The sequence below is a fragment of the Natator depressus genome, chromosome 26 (genome assembly GCF_965152275.1).
Source record: "Natator depressus isolate rNatDep1 chromosome 26, rNatDep2.hap1, whole genome shotgun sequence".
Lineage (NCBI taxonomy): Eukaryota > Metazoa > Chordata > Testudines > Cheloniidae > Natator > Natator depressus.
In genome coordinates this window covers 6,071,146-6,091,948 of record NC_134259.1, presented here as the reverse complement: position 1 = coordinate 6,091,948, position 20,803 = coordinate 6,071,146, and the positions used below count along the sequence as shown (strand labels likewise).

At 45.1% G+C, this 20,803-nt stretch overlaps 1 protein-coding gene across 1 annotated transcript in view; it reads left to right on the top strand.

Moving 5' to 3' along the window:
- The first annotated feature begins 805 nt into the window (after nt 1-805).
- Nucleotides 806-20,803, top strand: part of BIN3 (bridging integrator 3) — a 55,838-nt gene continuing 35,840 nt past the window's right edge. Inside the window, exons 1-2 of the mRNA XM_074940257.1 lie at nt 806-878; nt 18,320-18,368. Of these exons, the coding sequence (XP_074796358.1) occupies nt 871-878; nt 18,320-18,368 (57 nt within the window). The 5' untranslated portion in view covers nt 806-870. The remainder of the gene's footprint in view (nt 879-18,319; nt 18,369-20,803) is intronic.

The following is a 20,803-nucleotide window of genomic DNA, read 5'->3' as shown; positions in this document are numbered from 1 at the left end:
CACATAGGGCCTGGGCCAGGAAGCCGTCCACTTTGTGAAAGCCAGTCAGCCGCACAGGTGTCAATTTATCTGCTACGGAAGGCTTCCCGGGCTAAGCTGCAGCCATTGCTGGGAGCGGAGTCTGAAGTTCTAGGGCAGGGGTAGGCAACCGACGGCACGGGCGCACAAGCTGATTCTCAGCGGCACTCACACTCACCGGTCCGGGGGGCTCTGCATTTTAATTTAATTGTAAATGGAGCTGCTTAGACATTTCAGAAACCTTATTTACTTTAACCACAACAATAGTTGAGTTATATATTATAGACTGATAGAAAGCAACCTTCTAAAAACGTTAAAATGTATGACTTGCACGGGAAACCTTAAACTGAGCGTGAACACATGAAGACTCGGCGCATGCTTCTGCAAGGTTGCCGACCCCTGTCCCCGGGGGCTGTTCCCCAAAGCCAGGCCCTGGAGCGGCTCGGGGGAGGGCTGCTGGGGGGTCACTGCAATGTGAGCGCGGCCCTGTGTGACTGGGACGCCCCAGGGAGCAGGGTGATGGCAGGGCGGCCGCAGGCCAGCCTTGCCTGGTACACCGGGCGCAGCCTCTCCCCAGCGCAGCCCAGTGATGTCATGGCACTGGACGGTGACATCACAGCACCAAAGCACGGCTCCACGTGGTGACATCACAATGCTACACTGTGACATCACGACACAGCCTCTGACGCCGCGGCTCGGCCTGCCCAAGAGGCAGCGTGAGAACTTCCAGCTGGCTCCGCCCCCAGGCCGTGAGTGACGTCACGCCGTCGAGCGTGCCGCCTACCTCGCTTCCGGAGGGGGCGGGGCCAAAGGACAAGCGCTTCCGGGAGAAAGCCGGGGCCGGAGGGGACCATGAGCTGGTGAGTGCAGCCCCGGGAGGCGCTGGTCCTGCTCCCGGCCCCGGCCCCGGCCCCGGCCCCGGCCCGTCTCTGCCGTCGGCCCGTCTCCTCCGCGCTGGGTCTCCGCGGCCCCCCGGACCCGCCCGGGGCGCCCCGTCCGCGCCCTTCCCCCCTCCCCCCCGGTGCTCCGAGCCCTTCCCTTCCCCCCCCTCCTCTCCCCCCCGGTGCTCCGAGCTCTTCCCCCTTCTCCTCCCCCCCCCCTCTTCCCCCCGGTGCTCCGAGCCCTTCCCTTCACCCCCCCTCCTCCTCCCCCCCCCTCTTCCCCCCGGTGCTCCGGGCCCTTCTCTCTTCCCCCTTCTCCTCCCCCCCCCTCTTCCCCCCGGTGCTCCGGGCCCTTCTCTCTTCCCCCTTCTCCTCCCCCCCCCTCTTCCCCCCGGTGCTCCGGGCCCTTCTCTCTTCCCCCTTCTCTTCCCCCCTCCCCCCGGTGCTCCGGGCCCTTCTCTCCTCCCCTTCTCTTCCCCCCCCTCCCCCCGGTGCTCCGGGCCCTTCCCTCCCCGTTTCCTCTACCCCAGACCTTCTCCCCCCGCCCCCCTTGCATCCGCTACTGACTTGCTGTCCGCGCCCCACTCGTGTCCACCCCCCCCCAGCTCCCGCACCTGTCTCCCTTGCAGCAAAGTGCTGTGATGTCAAGTTTGTTACCGTTTTGGGGGCGGGGGGGCCGGGAAGCTGCCTCGCCTACCGTCCTGTGTGACCCAGTGTACGTGGGGTGGTTGTTTACTTCTCGCCACCGGTGTTTGTTACTCCCTTTGGAGAGTGAAAGTGGCCTGGTTAGTTTCACTTTCTTTTAGTCCCTTTCACTCTCAGCCCCCCCCCCCCCCCCCCCCCAGCACCAGGCTGCTGCAGACAGGGCAAGGGTCTGAGAATCCAACAGCCTGAGTTCCTAGTTCTGCTGCTCTCCGCTCTGGTGTGAGAGTTGCTTCCCTTCTGCACATTAATTCCCCCTGATAGAAAACGAGACTGATACTTGGCTCCCCCTTTAAAAAGTTAGTCTTTAAGGTGCCACAAGTCCTCCTTTTCTTTTTGCGGGTACAGCCTAACACAGCTGCTACTCTGCAACTTGGCTCCCCTTGGTGAAGCAGCTCTTGGTCTATGGAAGAGAAACAAGTTTTAGGGGCTTAATGGTCTGATCCAACACATCTTGAAGTCCATGGAAAGGCACCTATAGACTTCAAAGGGTTTTGGATCTGGTCCCAAATTCTTATTTATTTATATACTGTACTTGCATAACAATGTCTGTAATGTAAACACAGCAGAGGAAGGCTTACATCAAAACAAAACTTTTTTTGCTAGTTTTTTAAATGCCCGAAACAGTCTATTAATAGGTTTTATAAAACCTACTTTGGGTTTAGAACTATCTGAAGTCACTTGAACTTGTATCTTGCCTCTCAAGTGGATTTCAATATGTTTGTGATACAGACATTATTTGCACCTCATAATGTCAACATTAAAATATAATAACAATACAGACTGGGGGATGGGGTTTTGTATGTACTCTGTGTGTGATCTAGCAATGCTGTCCAGTTTCCTCGTGGGAAGGCTTCCTGCCTTTGTAACAGGCCCGGCAGCATACCTCATCTTAGCTTGGGAATGTTAAGCATTGTTATTTATGAATGTTTGTGCGTTAAAGTAAATGTGTTAGATACTTCACCGAACAATTTGGAAGATACGGTCTCTGACCTAAAGAATATGTACTTACTAAGAAGCTCCAAGCAGGATCAGGCCATCATTGTGCTATACAGATGCATGCATAGGTATATTTCCAGCCCCAAAGAGTTTATTATCTAAGGCCCCATCACTGACTTCAGAGGCTCTACTAATGTGTAAAGTTAACCATGTGTAAATGTTTGTGGGTTTGGGGCCTAATGTTAGATAGACTTATAAATATTAAGGTCAGAAGGGACCATTGTGATCATCTAGTCTGACCCCCTGCACAATGCAGGCCACAGAATCTCACCCACCCACTCCTGCAATAAACCTCTCACCTATGTCTGTGCTATTGAAGTCCTCAAATCGTGGTTTAAAGACTTCAAGGTGCAGAGAATCCTCCAGCAAGTGACCCGTGCCCCATGCTGCAGAGGACAGAGAGAAAACCCCAGGGCCTCTTCCAATCTGCCCTGGAGGAAAATTCCTTCCCGACCCCAAATATGGCGATCAGCTGAACCCTGAGCATGTGGGCAAGATTTACCAACCAGATACCCAGGAAAGAAGTCTCTGTAGTAACTCAGATCCCACCCCATCTAACATCCCATCACAGGCCATTGGGCCTATTTACCATGAATAGTTAAAGATCAATTAATGCCATAGATGGGACAGTAGCAAACAGAAGGGAGGGGATGGATTGAGTAAGGACCAGAGTTCAGCAATGTGCATATATGCTTTGGGCATCCTGCCCAAAAATGAGATTGGTTTTCTCAAAAGTAGGATAGTACTCACTTAACATCTTATTATTTACCCAGACACACACCCTTCCCTTCCTTCCTGGTTCCCCCCCTCTTAATCATCTCTCCCTTCTCTCTGACTGCATCCTCCTCCTTACCTACTCTCCTTGCCTATTGCAAATATGATTATAAAATAAATGTACTCTTTTGCTTTGTCTGTGCTTCTGTTATTAATGAAAATGGATCTGTGATCAGATACTTGAAACACTAATGCAGCCCTTCACACTCATGGTTTCAAATGACTGTACGCTTTATTTGCAATAAATTAAAATAACTGATTATTCTCTTTAAGATTATTGGTATTTATCTATCTGAGGCATTTCAAATGTTTATTGTAATGTTCAAAAATCATTTGATGGACACATTTAAACCAAGCCTTGTCACGTACGCGCATCATCAGTATACATGCATACCTGCTTTAATTACTCAGCTATCCAGAATGATTTTCTAAATATAAGTTACTTGTCCGGCTACAAAACGCGATTTCCTGCTTTGTAACAGATCAATGTGCAGCATTTCTGCTTAGATTCTTCTGACCTCCATTTCCCCGCATAAAGTTTTGCTTAGAAACCCTTGTTGGGTTTTGTAATTATTCTTGTTCACTGATTCCTGCTCAAATGGTCTCAGTTTACAAGTCAAATATTTGATTTTTTTTTTTCCTAGCTGCTAGCACCACAAATTCAAGTTGTGAGTTGAAAAATCCAGCAGTGTTCTCTCTGCCTCCTACTGTCACCATAAGTACTAAAGATTCTAGGATCAGAAGTTTGCTGACAACTTTTGTTGTAAGAGACTCCAGCTCGCTCTGCTGTGTTTATATTGGCTCTTCAAGGACAACAGGAGAAATTTTCTGTATCCATAAAGTCAGCAGATCTGCCTTGAAGACAAATGGCATGGATAGATTAACAGAATCATCTTCTTGATTATACTGCCCTATAGATGGCTAGCAGGCTATGTAAGGAATACATACTTTATAGTCCAGGTAGCCTAATCAGTGTATTTTTAGTCCTGACTCATGCATCACTTTATTGTGATAAATTATACATAGAAACACCTATTGCTGCACTTAATTTTAAAGTAATCAATTCATTTCACCCTCTATCAGTCTTACTACTCAAATTGCACAACACAGAATCACTCCACCTGCGCTTTCAGTGACACCACTGCATCGTCTGTGTTCTATGCTATAAATGGCTGCATCCTAAAAGCAAACATTTATAAATCTGCCTAAAGTTAAGGGGACCGTGTCACATTAAAAGTCATATTACTTAAAATGTCCTTAACTTTCACTCCTTTGATTGTTAAAAATGGAAGGAGAGTAAAAGCCTCCTGTATTTTTTTTTATCCATTTATGCACTTCTACTTTTTTAGTTCTGTTCAGCCTGGGCAATAATAGATAGTTTCACTTGGAGATTCTCATGCATTCACACAATGACGGGATGCTTGGTTTGTAAATATTGTTGAAGGGCCTTTAACTCCAAACAAAAAACTTTAAAAAAATTCCTCTGTGTGTGTTTGTCAGATTTGCTAAAAACTCTGTACAAGACTCCTAAAACGTTATGGGACAGATCACATCCACAGTTCTTGTCGTGTGTGTTGGTCATTTAATTAAAAATATTTTTACTGCCCTAAGCAATTTTTCCAATCGTATTAGTCATGCAGAGCCAAAATAGTTAGAAGTAGATGTATGCTGATGTAAGAAGAAAGAGAGAATTTAGCTTGATTCTGAGATCCCAGATTGAGTTTGCAGGGCTGGCAGATAGACAAATAATCTTTAGTCTTTGTCTGTAAACGCGCTTTTAAATGTGGCTGTGGTCAGAAAAATAACTGAAAATAGCACCTGGCTCAGCAGATTTACTCCCTGTATACTGAGAATCAGTTTTTGCTACATTTTACACCTGTTAGCACTGCGGAGCTAATAAAACCAGATGGCTCAGGTATCGTAAACATCGTTATTAATGAAGTACAGTACAGGGCTAAATGCTGCCAAATTACAGCTTTGTAACTCCTTTGAAGACAATACGATAGCACAGGTATAACTGAAGGGAAAATTTGGCATGCAGAATCTATTGGTGGTGAGAAATGAGCCAGAAAGAACTCAGCTTGACCCTCAGATCTCTGGTGAGTCTGTAGAGCTGACGGTTAGAAACGAAACATTCAAACTGAGCCAGTCCAGTCTGATCAGAAATAACTGACAGTAAACAGAGAATTTTATCATGTCATTTGTGAATTCTCTTTTCAGAGCATAACTGCATGTTAACCTCCTATCTACACTAAGGATTTGCCTTCACTACAAAGTTAACATGAGTTATAACCAGGGAGCCTAGAAATCCATTTGCCATGGAAAAATGCAGAAGTTGTGTTCTTAGAGAGACTCTTTAGTTTTTACATTTTGTGAGAAAATAAAACCATATGCAGTAGAACCCTGATTGTCCAATCTAATTAGGAATGGGGCCAGCTTGGATAATCAAAAATTCAGATAATCAGGGAAATGGGCAGGGCAGGGCTTGGGATGTCAGCCCCAGGCAACGGTGCTCGGGCTGTCAGCTTAAAAATTGTAAATATATCAATAAAACATTGTGTCAACTGATACCTATATATATTGTGGCTAGAGAAACGAAAGGTCAGCGTTTCCTTTAAATAGCGAAAAAAGTGGATTTTTATGGGTTTTTTAATCGGAGGATTTGGGTATTTTTATCACAGAAAACTAGGATCCCGGTTATAACTCAGGTCACGTCCCCACACAAAAACAGTTAGGTGCACTTACACTTCAGCATAAACCCAAGGTTCAGACTTAGGCTCAAGCCTAACCTCCCTTCCATCTATACCCAAATCATTCTAACCCAGGGTCCCAGGACCCCACAAGGGTGAAGGGTCCAAGCCTGAGTCAAACTGGGAGTCCGGGACCCAGGGTTCAAGCCCTATTACTTTGCAGTGTAGATGCAGCCCCACTGGACCCAGGCTCTGGGAGTCGGCCAAAAGTCTCCCACGTTCCCACGGCCTGGCTTTCTTGGACCTTTGGACAGTCAATTTTAGTGGACAGTCAGATTTTCCCAAACTGCACAACAAAGAGCTAGAGCAGCCACATGGCGGGAGGGCAGTGGGAAAGCTGGGATATGATTGATTGCACTCAGGTCTGTGTACTGCAGTGTAGATGCTTGAACCCCAGTTTTGGGACCAGGTTAGAAAATTCCTAATGTAGGATTGACAATCAGTGTAGGTGCTCAAACCCAGGGTCTGCTGACTCACGTTTCACTAGCCCTGGGCTTACATTGCAGTGTGGACGTACCCCTAGACTGAGCATGATGGTGCTTTTCACTTGAGTTCACTGGCCTGTCAGGTGGTACAAGCTAAAGTTCAGATTAGCACAAGTCATCAGCTATTAACACGGCCACTTGTGTAGTGTGGACTCAGGCTAGAGCCACTCGAGTGTCGCTGGTCCTTTCCCACAACCCCATTCCTGTGCCCAGAAAGGACAGATGAGTTCTCCTGTAATTCCCTGAGAAGGAGTTCCTGGAGCAGTTCAGTTTACTGCAGTTTGGAACCATGGGATATGCCCCCAGAAATCCTAGCACAACACACAAGTGAGGGCAGTGTCAGTGTGGACACAGCAGCATGAGGATTATTGTGTGGTGTGGCCGTTCTCACCCGAACGAGGGTAACTCAACAGAAGTCACCTGCGCTAATACTGCAGTGAAGACAGACACTCAGGATGGAGCCATCCGGGAAAGCCATGGTAGAGCATAGCTTAACCATGGTTCCCGCTGAGCCATGTGATTGGGAGATGAATTTTTCATCTTTTGCTGGGATAGGAATGAGGGGTCATTGTCAAGGGTGGGGTTACTCGACTGAAATCTGTGATTCCCCTTTCTTCCTCCACAACAGATCAGCGTCAGTCTTTGCGCGTGTTGTGGCCCCATTTCCACATGAATGTGAGAGACCTGAACTCTGAGGAGGTTAGTCTGCGTATAACGCAGACAATCGCTCTCAGTTCGGTTGTCAATGGCTGGCAGGCCATGCCAACTGTAATAGTCGCTAATTCATGCAGATATGGCCAATGTGAAGTCGTGCTGCCGCTTATTGAATGAATTGTGTCATTCACTTAGGTCTGGAATTCAGTACGTCTTCGGAGGGGAAAGGGTCTTACTGACGTGCAGCCTCTGATGTAGGAAGATTCCTGAGGTCACACTTGGACCATTTAGGCTGCGGTGATTGTGAACGAGCCAGGCAGTAACAAATTCTTCTGTAGAACAACATGCATATCAGAGGGGATCTATTGTCTAGGGGATTGTGCCCTGCTTCCCAAATGTCAGGGTAAAAAATGTCTAACATTTATATCACTTCGCTTGCTGGGAGTTCTGCATAAAGAGAGGATGAGCCTTGTTCCAAACATGCAAGACGGAGAGTTTTCTTTGTTTAACCGATATATCACTATTTGTTTAGTTTGAGCGTGCTGCCTCTCTCCAACAATGGCCTTCATCAGATGCATGTCCGCAGTGTGGAATGTACTGTTTCAAAGGTTAGCGGGAGGTTTACCCTAGTGATTAGAGAAAGGGACTGAGTCATGATGCTACAAAGTTTTATTTCTGGCTCTATCGCTGTCTCAGTGTGTGGCTTTGAGAAAGGTCGCCTAGTCTTTCTTCCTCATTTTCCTCATCTGTAAAATGGAGATAATAGTTGCCTTGCATAGGTATTGCGAGGCTTAATTAATGTTTATAAAGCACACTGGAATCCTTGGGATCAAATGGGGAAATTGAGACCCAGAGAGGATGTGACTTGCCAGAGACCTCATAACTAATCTGTGACAGAAGCAGGAATCGAATCTAGATCTCCTGACTTCCGCACCTGGTTATGACTAGATGACGTTTTCTCTACCATGTTTTAGGGCCAACTTTAATTAGAGCAGAATTAGGCTTGTTTGGGGAGCGATATTTTATGTAGGTAGTTTTGAATCTTGATCCTTCTGTGACCCACATTGGCATCATTAAGATTTTGTGTCTTGCTTGGATTATATTCTCCTAAATGAGCTGCCCAAGAGACTGTGTTGAGAAGTTGTAGCTTGGTTGCTGGTGCTGTCAGAAATTGTGCCACTGCTTAGCCCTTTGGAGTGAGTATTTGTGGTGTAGCAGGTATTTAAGTGGCTCTGTCACCGCAGCATTGATAGGCAGTTAAGCACTTTTTCTGCAGGTTTACAGGTGAGGAATGGAAGACAGCAAGTTGCTGTGTGTGGCTAGGTGGCAACACACTTTGAGACCAGGAGGTCTCCACTCAAGTTCCAAACCAGGATCTGGATTTCCTCTCCTGTGCTGATATTTCAGGGCCATACTCAGGTGGGGGCTGTATGGCTAGAGGTATTGTCCCTCAGATGACATATTAAAGTGAGCTCTATTCCTGTGGCTGTCACGGGTGAAATTTAAAGATCCCAGGTCACTTTGGGGGAAAGAGTAGAAAATACAGAACTGATCTTCTGACCTCCATTCTCTAAAAGCAAACGTGAGTGACTTGGGCTGTACTGGGACCATTACTGGGGGCCAGTGGTTTCTGTTTTTTCCTCTTCAGTTACAATGCAAGCATCTATTTATAATCTAAAGGGTACTTGTAGTTATGGAAGAAAATACTTAAAATCTTGGTCTGTTGTATCTCAAAAGCGGGTTTTCAAGCTACATTTCACCTCCTCCGGTAGTTTTCCAGTTCCAGCGTACTAACTAGACTAAACACCTAACATTAATTTAAAGTTAGGAGTTGAACTGTAGAGTCCTGTGACATTTAACTCCCCAAACCCTTACCAGGTTTTGATCTAACAAGACTTCCATGTTAATCCATTTTCCAAATGATTTTGTGTGTGTGTGTAAAGGCTGATGATTAGCTCATGTAGTGCAATAAATCACAGTTTTGTAGATCACTGAACCCCATCTACTCCAGAGGTCCTGGGAGGAAGTATATTTGGGAACAGGTGGGAAATGACAGGCATGTTCAGGTTCCAGCATAAACATTTATTATTTATTAACATTATTAATATTACAGTCACGCCCCGAGTCCTGATCAGTATCACGACCCTATCTTCCTAGGTGCTGTGCAAACACATACAAAGAGACAGTCCCTGCCCCAAAGAGCTTTATTTCTAGCTTCTTACAGTCTAGGGATACTTCAGTTACAGTTAAGAAGGTACTTTTTAGACTAAGCCTCCATTTTCAATGGGTTATAACTGCTAACTTGCCTACTTTCCCCACAAAATACCTTGTATGCTGACATTTTTTAAACTTGGTCTCAACCCGGAATTCTTCTTTGTCACCTTTTTGGAGTGAACTTAGTTCTGTAGGGAACCTAGTGCAGACCTGACAGCTCTGGAGAATGCAGTCTTCTGTCTCTGCAAGAGAAGCGCTGTTACCTCTGCACTAGAAGGCCCATTTCTAGGGATGAGAGGGGAGCTGATTCTCCGTGTCCCATGCACTGAGGGCTTTTCTGCCAAATGCCACTTTTCATGATGGAATTTAAACAGAATTTCTTTATAATGATAGCAGGCTAGCACCTGTTTGATCAATGAGTTCTAGAGAAAAGCAAACAAGGGTATTTTCTAAAGCCCAGATCATGGTCTCATTGATGTATATGGCAGAACTCCCAGTGAAACCAGCATTTGACCCTTAGTATCTGATAAAATTTGATCAAAAAAAGCTCTTGGATACCAAAGTGGTGAGCAAGGTACAAATAGCTACATAGATAATTACTTCGTACATATACCTAGATACTTGATTTTATAGCACAGATGGTCACATGCACTACAGAAGTACTCATGTTTAAACACCATAGTGAAATGTAGTTACCTGTGTTATAATGTAGCCCCTGATCCTGCAAATTAGTCTGTGTAAGTTGAACCCCTGAGCCACTGGAATCCGTGGTGGTCCACACAGGCTCAGGGGTCCCCTCCATGTGCACCAGCTTGCAGGATCAGAGCCATAATTTTTTCTTACCTGTGTGTACAGAAAAAACTATGTGAGCACCCTCTTTTAACTCTAATATGGTTATCACATGATTTGGTGGTGGTGGTGTTCCATACGGGTGACTAAAAACCAATCTTATAACAGAGTTAAGCCACAACCATCTTTCCCAACCACGCTTAAAATGGTTATTTTTGTAGCATAGTCAGGGCCTAAAACAGCCTTGCAAAATTCTGTTCGCCCACGCACCTGGCGTGAGTAATTCTCTTTTGATGGGTGAGTAAAATATCATTAGCTTTTTCATTATCATCTTGGAGCGGGTGGGAGAGTAACTTCTGACATTATTATTGCATTTGTTGAGCACTGACACTGGCCTTGGCTCTGCAGAAGACACAAGGGATAAAGACAGTCCATGCCCCAAAGAGCTTACAGTCTGTGGGCTTCGTACTGCACCACTGAACTCAGTGGAAGCAGGTTTGGATCAAAAAGGACTAAATACTTAAGGATTATAGTTTGAGGCAACATAAACTGCGTGGTTACATTATGAGTTTTTTCTTTGTTATAGGGGCTCACAGTGAGACCAGTTTTGTTGGTTTGTGCCCTGTAGCTTTGTTGGGGCGGAGTGAAACCCAGGGTTAAGTCTGTATATTTTTCAGTTGATTTCAGAGGTGTCCAATACTCTAAGCCAAATTCTGTGCTGCTGCATGCCCCAGGCAATCCCACTGACCTCCCAATGGAGCTTCATGGGCAGAAGTCAACACAGAATTTGGCGCAGTATCTCTCTTAACATAAGCTGTTTGTGATCCATTTGAATAATTTTTTCCTTTCGCATTAGTGTTCTGTTTGGAGTGGTTGCTATGAGTTCTTATAAAGAAGGGGGAGTGGGGTGGGACGGTGCATGCGGTTTCCATGGACACCGTGTAGTACAGCAAGACATCCAGAGTGATGTGATATATTAATTCCAACTGTGTCTTGTGTTCCTGCATCTCTCACCTGTGAGGGCTGGGGCTGGAATTCCCCCCTGCTCCTTGGACACTTGCTGGTGCATTGTATATGGTCATAGGGGTTTTTTTTAAGGCTGTGACAGTCTCGGACTCCTGATTCAGCTATCTGAGACGTGGATGTTCGGTGGGTGTATAGGTTTTTCACTAAGGCATTGTACAGCACCAAGCACACTGTCAGCATGCAGTGAATAATTTCTCTTATGCCCTGATCCTATGAGGTGTTGCCCACTTCTTGCAAGGACACATCTATATTAGCAGAATTGTTACCCATATTTCATCAGCTGCCTAAGGTTGCTAGTGTAGAAGGGGCTTGGGCATTTTTACTGTTATGTCAGGAAAAGGTGCACAGAACAGCATTGAATCATACTGTGCGAGAAGCACCTACCCCCCGTCTTCACTAGTGCTTCCACTGTTGCTACAAACATTGTAGCTGCCCCACTGCTGGCAGCTGCCGGAGTGTTGCTAATGCAGACAAGGGCCCAGATGGTGTGTGTTGGGAGTGGGAATTGAGGGTTTTCAGCACTTTGCTGAGAAAGCTCCCGTCACCTAATTAAGGTGAACTTAACGCAGCGTTGGGTTTTTTGATGAAAAATCAAATTTTTCCTTGGAAAGCGGACGCTTTTCATGAAAAACGTTGTTGAGTTGGAAACCCAATTTTTGGTTGAAAACCAGTTTCAACAGAAATTTTTCCGTGAGCCCTAGTCTGACCCCTTATAGTTATTTGAGAGCCCATGGCACTTTCTGCAGGAGTCTGAGTGTTAACCCTGAGTTCCTGACCATGTACATTGTGGGTAAATACATTGCGCCCCCTCCAACTTCCCCTCCACTTTCAGTTGCATACAGCTTTTTCCTTACTTCCTGTCCTAAACCATCACTGGAGATTGCTGTGCAATGTTGAACAGCAGCTGTTCATATCCCCAGAAGCAGCTGCATTTCAGTGGTGGTTGAAAATATTCATGTGTTTTCCCTATCTACCTGAGAGAGGTCTTAGGAAGCCTGATTAGTGTTTTGCGGTCCTCAAGTGGAGGGTGTTACCATGTGTTTTGTTGCAGTCTATGCTTATTTCCATTTAAATTCCTGAGATTGATAGCCCTCCTCCATTTTTTCTGGTCTTTGTCTGATGAGGGAGCAAGAGTGGCCAAGATTTGTTAGGAAACTTAGCATTTTGCTGGCGGGGGGGGGGGGGGGGGGGACGTTATTATACAGGAGAATAGATAAAAGCACAGCTGCAGCCCTAGATTAGAAATCACATGGTCTGATCCAGTCGGACGATCCCCTCTGCATCTTACTTTCAGAGGGGACTACAGAAAATCTGTAAATCTTGCAAATCTCATTGGGCTGTATTCCCCATTGCCTGGTGGATTTATCTGCAACTCTCCTGTGCATGCGGAGGAGAATTAGAGCACGTCTACATGTACAGCGCTGCAGTGGCGCAGCTGCGTCAATGCACATCTGGTGAAGACGCTCTATGCCAATAGGAGAGCGCTCTCCTGTCAGCGTAACAAGACCACCTCTGCGAGTGGCAGAAGCTATGTTGGTGGGAGAAGCTGTCCCGCCGACATAGCACTGTCCACACCGGTGCTTATGCCCGTGTAATTTATGTCACTCAGAGGGGTGATTTATTCACATCCCTGAGCAACGTGAGTTCTACCGACATAAACTGTAGAGTAGACACAGCCTTAGACCCTTTGGTGTGTGACTTTGAGCTTGTACATGGAGAAGTATACTACATTGCTGGGGAAATTTCAGAGAAAATTAGCCACACCTTCCCCTCCCAGGGGTTCCTCAGCTTCCCTGATGGGATGCTTTCAGGATTCTCTCCACCCACCTACGCTTTTTTCTTACTTTAAGCACCCAGCCCCTCTCTTCAGTACTTCACCCTCCTCCACTGAGGAAGACTAGGTGGAGCCTCCCTTCTGAAGTCGGTGTTCCCAAACGAGCCAGACTGGCTGCCGCTGAACGACTCACAATGTCCCGATGGGGGCTGCGTGCGCTGCCTTTGCAGCAGTCCCCCGCCAGCCAGGAGAGTGAGGCCTGGAATCTTCATGGCATTACCGTTACTGTGGCTTGCTGAGTTAAATGGCTGTATCTGACCAGAGAGCTCTTCAGAGTGGGAAAGCTCCGACTGACTCAGCGTGCCCACACTGTTTATGAACATGATTTCAAGGGATTTCACACCCCAAACACAACCCCAGCTTTCTCTCGCTCAGCAGAAATAATAGAACCGAAACACACACAAGTCCAGGTTTCTCCTCTAGGCTGTATGGAAACGTGCTCAGGTTTTTAGGGTAGCATTTGCGGCTCTGGCACACCAGGAGGAGGCTCTGTAACACATAGTAAAAGATGTGGAGCCGTATGTCAATCTGATCTATTTCTGATATGCTCATCGCTGTGGTATCCAGGCGGACTAATAATACCTGGAGTTCTTCATCTTACAGCGCACTCTGACAGCTGCTAATTTGTGCATCCCCCTGTATCAGGTAATAATATTATCCCCATTTCACAGACGGGGAAACTGAGACACACAGTAGTGAAATGATTGGCCCAAGGCATCAGAGCAATAGAATGTCCGAACTGGGATTAGAACCCAGGAGGAGTTATTGGTTCTCAGGCTTGTGCTCAGATTGTTGGAGCACATCTCTTTCTGCTGCCAGCAGCTTCTTGCAACTGCATTTCAAAGCTGCGGGTGTGTCAATTTATTTTAAAATCTCAGCTAAGATCAGTGGTTCTGATCTTCTTACTACTTCATTGCTTTATTCTTTCTGTTCTTCTTTCTTGTGTTGCTTTTTCACTGAGCCATATTAAAGCAGGAAAATTGTCTCAAAATATAAAATAGCATTTTAAAAAAAATAGTTATATGAACAGGGTTTTTTAAAAAGGTTTTACTGAGACAGACATAATTACCAACTGGCATCATGGTGCTGATAGAGATATTTGCTGTTTCAAAGTATATTTGTAGCTTTGTTGAACATCCTGTTGACTTTCTTTTGCTATGAAAGAAAATAGTCTTCGTTTCTTCCTTGTACGCAGAACTTTTTGGATGTGAAAATCTTTTCCTTCCCAACTGAGATGGAGTTGAAATATCTTGTAGCTCACATCCCGCACTGCCCTTCATTGCATAAATGTAATGAGTAGTTTAAAGAAAAGTGAGCCATCTGAAACAGGATGGGCTGATCCCATTATCCATTAATTGACCTGAGCTTCTTGTTTTATCCTAGTTCGGCTCGAGAAGAAACGCAAGTGCTAAAGCAGACTATGTCAGCTCAGGTTAAAGGTAGGAGGAAGGAGAGAGACAATTTAAGCTCAACCAGGCTACTCAGGTGCTGTAGAAGACCTGAAATACTCCCTTGGTCTGAGGCCGGATTCCTCCATCCCCTTCCGTCTTGCAATTAGTTGTTACATAAACTACCAGTTGCCTGCACCCTCAGCTGCTGGTCTTGGTTGACTTAGAACACTAGGATCCAGGCCTTCTAGTATGACTTGTTATTTAGTCTGGTCAGTTTCCAGTGTCCTTGTTTTACTAGAGTTTATTTTCTTTTGTCGTGCTCTTTAATAAAGACTGACAGTTGGGTTTTTCCCCATGCCCCACACACTTTCCAGAGCGGCTGCCTTTTCTTCGGAAGCCCCCATACTTCATGAGAGTGCAAAGCTGTATTGGGTAAAGAAGTCTGATTAAGTAAATGGTGAAAAGTCATGTTTTAGTAATACAAGGCGAGCAAGACAATGTCTGTTATTGGACCAACTTCTGTTGGTGGAAGGTGCAAGCTTTCGAGCTCCGCTGAGCTCTTCTTCAGCTTTGGGGAAAGGAGCTCAAAATCTCGTACCTTCCACCTCCAGAAGTTGGTCCAATAAAAGATATTACCTAACTAGGGTTGCCAGCCCTCCAGGAATTAAAGATTCATCTTTAATTAAAGATAATGTCATGTGATGAATCTCCAGGAATTCATCCAACCAAAGTTGGCAACTCTGTACCTAAGCCACTTTGTCTCTCTCGTATCCTGGGATCAGCATAGCTCCAAAACCGCTGCAACCAAATGTTTAGAGACTCACACAACTACAGCTATCTTCACTGCTGCTCCTTGCGTTTTGCAGCCAGCCACTCTGTCTGTTGCAGATTAATTTTCTGGAGGCATCTCTGTTTGAATGGTCCTCTCTGGCTGGTGGTGGTTCAGAGCCTTTGTAAGGGGCCTGTATTTAAATTCTGTGTTCGTTTCTGTGTTAACTAAGATTAATCATTAGCAACAGAGAAACAATTATCCCTAATCGTGCACAGTGTTAACTGTTCTTTGGCTGGGACTGTAAAGTTTCTGGGGCAGGGACCAGGTCCCTCTCTCTCTCTTCTGTAATGCACCGTGCGATTCATGGTGCAACATGAATAGTAAATAATGCATTAAAATGGGGTGCCATTGGTGGAATTTCCCCCACCTCCTCTTATCGATACAACACCACTCACCATAATATCTCTATTTAAATGCTTAGGGCAGGGGACTGGGAATAAGGATTCCTGAGTTCTATTCCTGTCTGCCATTGATTCACTTTGTGACCTTTGGTAAATCACTTCATTTCTCTGTGCACCAGTGTCCTCCATCTGTAAAATGGAGATAAAGATTCAGTTTGTAAGCACTCAGAGATCCTCTGTTATAACGTCATGTAGAAGGGCAAAGTATTTAAAGGTGCGTGTTTGCGAGCTGATTACTTCAGCATAGTGTCAGTGATGCATGGGACCTCAGGGTGCCACTCTAGTAGCTGCATGTTGTATATTTCACAGGAGATCAAATGGTTACGCTTTGACTTATACATGCTTCTTTCACTTACTGCCAGCAATCTCCATCTTCCAGTGTTACGTTTCTATAGGAACTCCCAGCAATGCCTGCTGCAAGATATTATCAGCCAGTCTCAGGCTCGGCACAGCAGGTCCAAATTCAGCCACGGTGTTGCATCTGTTTACACCGGAAGCTGTATTTGGTCCTAGTTTTCCTCTTCTCCATGCCACTGCTCCCCCTCAGTTCTCCAGTTTTGTTCCTGGCCTCTACCTGAGGGCAGTTACTGATGCAGATTTCTAATGATCCCCTCAGAATACCTTTTACACTGTCACAGATGACTAGCTCTAATGAAAGATAGCACCTGGTTATACTGACTCCAATAGTATGACCAGTGCCTAGAGGGTAATAAGGGAGTTGCCCCATTTTTATTGACTTTTTACCCATGTAGAAAAAAGAAAAATCTTTAATTTCCTATTCCTTCCTGTAAGGCACCACAGGTAGTTATTGACAGTTTAATTATATGCTAGATAATTGTTTGTTTATAGAAGAAGTGTGATTCATGGTTGCTGTGACTGCCAGTGGAACTGGAAAGGGTTAATAGCCTAAAATTACATCAGCCATGCTGGAGAACAATAAACAGGAAGTACTCCAGAAATTAAATTTAAACATTTGTGACTAATGTTGACTTTTACTCCATGGTCAGTTCAGGAGGTATGGATTGCAGTCTAGGTTTATTACTGGTTACTAATTATACCGTTGGTTTGACTATGGTTGGCCGAAATGAAGCAAAGGGGGAATTGGGTCATTGGATGATCTTGTTTTTGCTGTCATTCCCATATTAAGTGTTGTCTCATATGGTATGGTGTTTGTGGAGTGGTGCCTGCAGAGAGAAGTCTCTAACTGGTAGTTTAATCCTAAAAGTTAGTTGTTGTAGATAAGAGATTTTACAAAACCGATAGGGTAGTAATAATGTTTTCAGGGTTAAAAATAATCATTGGAAATCAGTGTAGTTGTTTGAATTAAAACTTTCCTCAACAACCTTTGCAACCCTGCATGGGAACCTGTAAGTGAAACTGATTAGACACGGTAGTGAAACTGACTAACCATTTGCACTCTGCAATACTGACAAAAATGAACCGGTTAAGAGATTCAATAATATAAACTAAATTAGATTTTTAAAATCAATTTTAGTAAAAAATGTGAGAGAGGCTACTATTTGCACAGGACCATTAGGGGACTTCTGCACCTTCTGTTTTGCATCTGGTACAGAACATTGTTTGAGACAAGATACCATACTAGATGAACCATTGGTCTGTTCTAGTTTGGAAATTCCTGGATAAGGCTATTCCTGTTTTTAAAAGACATAACTGAATTTTCCCCTTAGCTACATCAGCAGAATATGCTGTAAACTGGGTTTAGAATAAACTGGGAGCATTATGGACCATGAATTTTAACCAGACAACATAAATTAGTCTCATACATTGAAAGCAATGGCTGAATTATTGTGTTTTTATTACTTTGGTTATCAAGGGGGGAAAGAAACTTAATTATTTTCATTGCTTTATGATTATGACTACAACAATCTGACCAAGCCAAAAATGGATACGTAGTGAGCACTCTCACCTTCCAACTAGCTTATGTGAGGGGGGGGCGGGGGGGAATAGCTCATCCAGCTTGTACTCACAACCATATTAAGGTTTTTACGAATGAAGGCTGTTCAGCTGGCAGGTGAGCCATCCCTGCAGCTGTGGTAAGAAAAATCCTTTGAAGCAGCTCAAAACTCTAGACTCTTGGGTGGTGGTTTTTGAGGGTCGTTCTCCCCCCCCCCCATTTAAGGTTCTCTTTGTAAATATTTGTAGTGTTTGATTCCTTCCTTCCCGCTCCCACCTCCCCTTTCAGACTTTTTTTGAAATTTTGCACAACCTTCAGACCCTTGTTCTGCCAAGGAGTGCCTTGGACATCTAGAGCCCTTAGTTGTATTAATAGGACACTGGAGGAAAAAGGGGGATTTCACTGCTGGAGACCCAGCTGGCACTGCTGTTTGGGAAGATCACAGATGCCAGAGCTGAAGCCGACTCCAAAGGGAGATATACTTTATCTTGAAAGTAGTACCAGGATCTGGGATGTTATTCCACTGAAGCTTGCATCCAAAAATCCTTCTCTACGAAAGAGCTTGGGGAACATGTTTTTTGACATTGTCGCATGTGAGGCCAGCTATTCTTGTTCGCTTACATATTCCATATCTCTCCCTCCTTCCTTTTCCAGGATTCCGTTCAAGATTGGGCAGCCCAAGAAACAGATTGTACCCAAGACAGTGAGTAAACCAATTCCCCCTTTTTAGATCCAGTCTGTGATCATGTGGCTGATGAGTCAAGCCAGCACTTTGATTCGTCCCATTTTTGTGTGTGTATGTGCGAGGGGAGTGTGAGTGAGCAGAACCTGTTGCTGTGTTTGACCATCACATCCTTGTGCTGTGGGTGAGGGGGAGTCCCAGCTACATGCGGTATTTTGGTCTCAGGATCTGTTTGTTAAGGGAGGGGGCTCTTTCATTTTGGCACAGTTTTCCTAGGAGATGACTGAACATGCTTCCTTCCTTCCTTCTTTCAGCAATGGCTTGTTTGTTCATCCTTTCTGAGCAGATGGAGGAGGGGGAGTGGTTCAGATCGCTGAATATAACCGTTTCCAAAGGAAAGCTTATCAGAGGAGGCTGAGATGCTTAGTACTCAGGCATGAATTAATTTGTACTGCACAGCATTTGCTTTAAAAGAAAATTAAAAAAGCATTTTGTATTCTGATGAATTTGAAAGTTCTTTCCCAAGTGCTGTTTCTTGCAGCTGGCTGTGGTATTTTCCCTGCCTAAGCAGATGGTCCTTGTCCTGTGAAAGCTGTAGTGCTCACAGTAGCAATCCCTGAATTAACCTGCGTACCTGCTTTAAAAGAAGCGTCCTGATCGCTAGTGTGACAGAGACATTGGCTTTATAATTATAACTGCATTGGTGAACTAATCCCCTGTACAGACTAACATTCCTGATCCTTCCTCTGTGGGACACCCACCACTGCTAATTCCTTCAGTTGCGTGGGTTACTTGTATTAAGGTGCCAAAGATACTTTTTGTGGCATGAAGTTTCCCCTTGAGACGGAGGGTTTACTCTGCCACTTCCCAATATTGATGAACTGTAATCTTTTATTTAAAGGATGGTGTCGTTCTGTGGTGCTGCAGAACGGCAGCTTTCTGCTTCAAACTGGCAGTGCAAAATTTAAGCAAGGGACCTTCTTAAAGAACGGCAATGTTGAAACCCTAATCAGGGCTTTTGACTCCTTTTCACTCTTCTGTGGTCTTCCCAAGTTCTAGTGATCCAGACATCATGTGTTGAATGCTGCTCTCTGCAAAGAAATACAACCCCCAGCCTCAGGCAAATCCACCGGATCCCTTTTTATTTCAAGATCCAGTTCAAAATTACCCTTTTTTTTGGTTTTTAAATCCCTCGTTGACTTTCTCTATCGGATCGCAGAGATCCTGACTCCCTCACTTCCTTACTTGCTCCATCCACCTATCTAGCACTGGTTTCTTCTCTGCTGGCACAAGGGCCTTCTTCTCTGCGTCTCCTGATGGCTTGAACAGTGTTTTTGGACATTTCCTCCCCATCTGATTTTTGTGTCTCATATGAGTACATATTCTCTTTGTCTGCACCTGCTAATTTCCCTTTCCCTGTGCCGTAACGTATTGTTTAACTGTGTAAAGTGTTTCAGGATGCAGTTTGTCTGATAGTCTTTATACGACATAAACCTATGTCACTGCCCATAGTGCCACACACCAAGGTCTCCACCGTCACCTCTGAAGCTAGCCCTCCTAATGGTAGAGCAGGAGCTCAGATTGAATGAGAGTTAATATTTGAACCTTCCAGATCTCTCTTTGCTCTCAGTTTGCAGTGGATTCTGCCCTAACACTCTTCCCTCCTGGTATGCCTTGTGCCTGGCATTTTGGATGGTGGCAGTATGGGGATGTCTGTTAGCTCCCTGGGTCTTGACTTTCAATGTGGAGATACAGTATATCCTGGGCAAATCCAAGAGATCACTCTCCAGTTCCTTCCTGAGCTTTTGTAGCCATTTTCCTCTTGCCTATCCAGTTACAGCGATTTCTCCAGCACATCCACAAATAGAGATAAACTGGCAGTCATGGGCTGTAATTTCTGAAATAAAAACCTTTTGTCAAGTTCAGCGTATCCAAGGGGCAAAGTTTCATCCAGGACTGTTACTGGTTCCAAGCCTTTTCCCCTTCCCCCTGCTCTTCCTCTGTCCCTCCGCTTCCCAAATTCAGCAGAAGTGCTGAGAGTTTGAATGTTGATGACATGGTAACCTGGAGAGAGTTGGAAATTTTTACCTGGCCTCCACTATGCCATCTTGTAAATTGTAACAATACTCTTGGGACAGATGTGTGCCAAACAGGAAGCATGGAGCAATGTAACTGCACAGGGTAAGTGCAGAGTGCAGTCCTTCAAAGAACAAGTCCTTAGAACAAATGACAGGAAACTACCAATCTCCCTTGAGAACCTGACCTTCAGATTTATACTCCTCTTAGTTTCAGGGTATGGAAGTGATGCTTTGTACCTCATCTAGTTAGCTTAGACCTCCGAGTTTACCTCCCCCTTGCAGGCTGAGACGTTCCATCTGTGCGGGCTTTTGTGAACAGCAGTACAATCTGCTTTAGCTCTCCATTTTATTCCAGATGTTGGCCTCTGGAGGCTGCTG